Source organism: Neopelma chrysocephalum, unplaced genomic scaffold (assembly GCF_003984885.1).
Source record: "Neopelma chrysocephalum unplaced genomic scaffold, ASM398488v2 Primary Assembly neopelma1_93301, whole genome shotgun sequence".
Lineage (NCBI taxonomy): Eukaryota > Metazoa > Chordata > Aves > Passeriformes > Pipridae > Neopelma > Neopelma chrysocephalum.
In genome coordinates this window covers 1-470 of record NW_020922016.1, presented here as the reverse complement: position 1 = coordinate 470, position 470 = coordinate 1, and the positions used below count along the sequence as shown (strand labels likewise).

General features: G+C 67.2%; 1 protein-coding gene across 1 annotated transcript in view; it reads right to left on the bottom strand.

The window, feature by feature from the left end:
* MBOAT7 (membrane bound O-acyltransferase domain containing 7) overlaps positions 1-464 on the bottom strand; it is a gene marked incomplete at its 3' end in the record, with an annotated part of 2,099 nt that extends 1,635 nt beyond the window's left edge. The window contains exon 1 of the mRNA XM_027707496.1: positions 294-464. Within this exon, the coding sequence (XP_027563297.1) occupies positions 294-453 (160 nt within the window). The remainder of the gene's footprint in view (positions 1-293) is intronic.
* Positions 465-470: the final 6 nt, after the last annotated feature.

Sequence of the window (470 nt, the reverse complement as noted above, 5' to 3'; positions counted from 1 at the left end):
TGTCCCCAGGTGTGTCCCCAGGTGTGTCCCCAGGTGTCCCCAGGTGTCCCCCCAGGTGTGTCCCAGGTATCCCAGGTGTCCCCAGCTGTCCCAGGTGTGTCCGCAGGTGTCCCAGGTATCTCCAGGTGTGTCCCCAGGTGTCCCCAGGTGTCCCCAGGTGTCCCCCCAGGTGTCCCAGGTGTCCCCAGGTCTGTCCCAGGTCTCTCAGGTGTATCCCAGGTGTGTCCCACACATCCCAGGTGTCCCCAAGTGTGTCCCAGGTGTCCCCAGGTGTCCCCCCAGGTGTCCCTCACCTGTGAGCAGCCCCAGGTAACAGTAACTGTAGCACAGGATCTCCACCAATCCCGGCGCGCGCCCCCCCAGGGAGCCAATCAGCAGCCGCGTCTGCTCTGACGTCACGGCCGCCGGCCCCGCCCCCCGCAGCTCCTGCACGTCACTGGCCAGGCTGACCATCTGGGGGCGGGGCCATG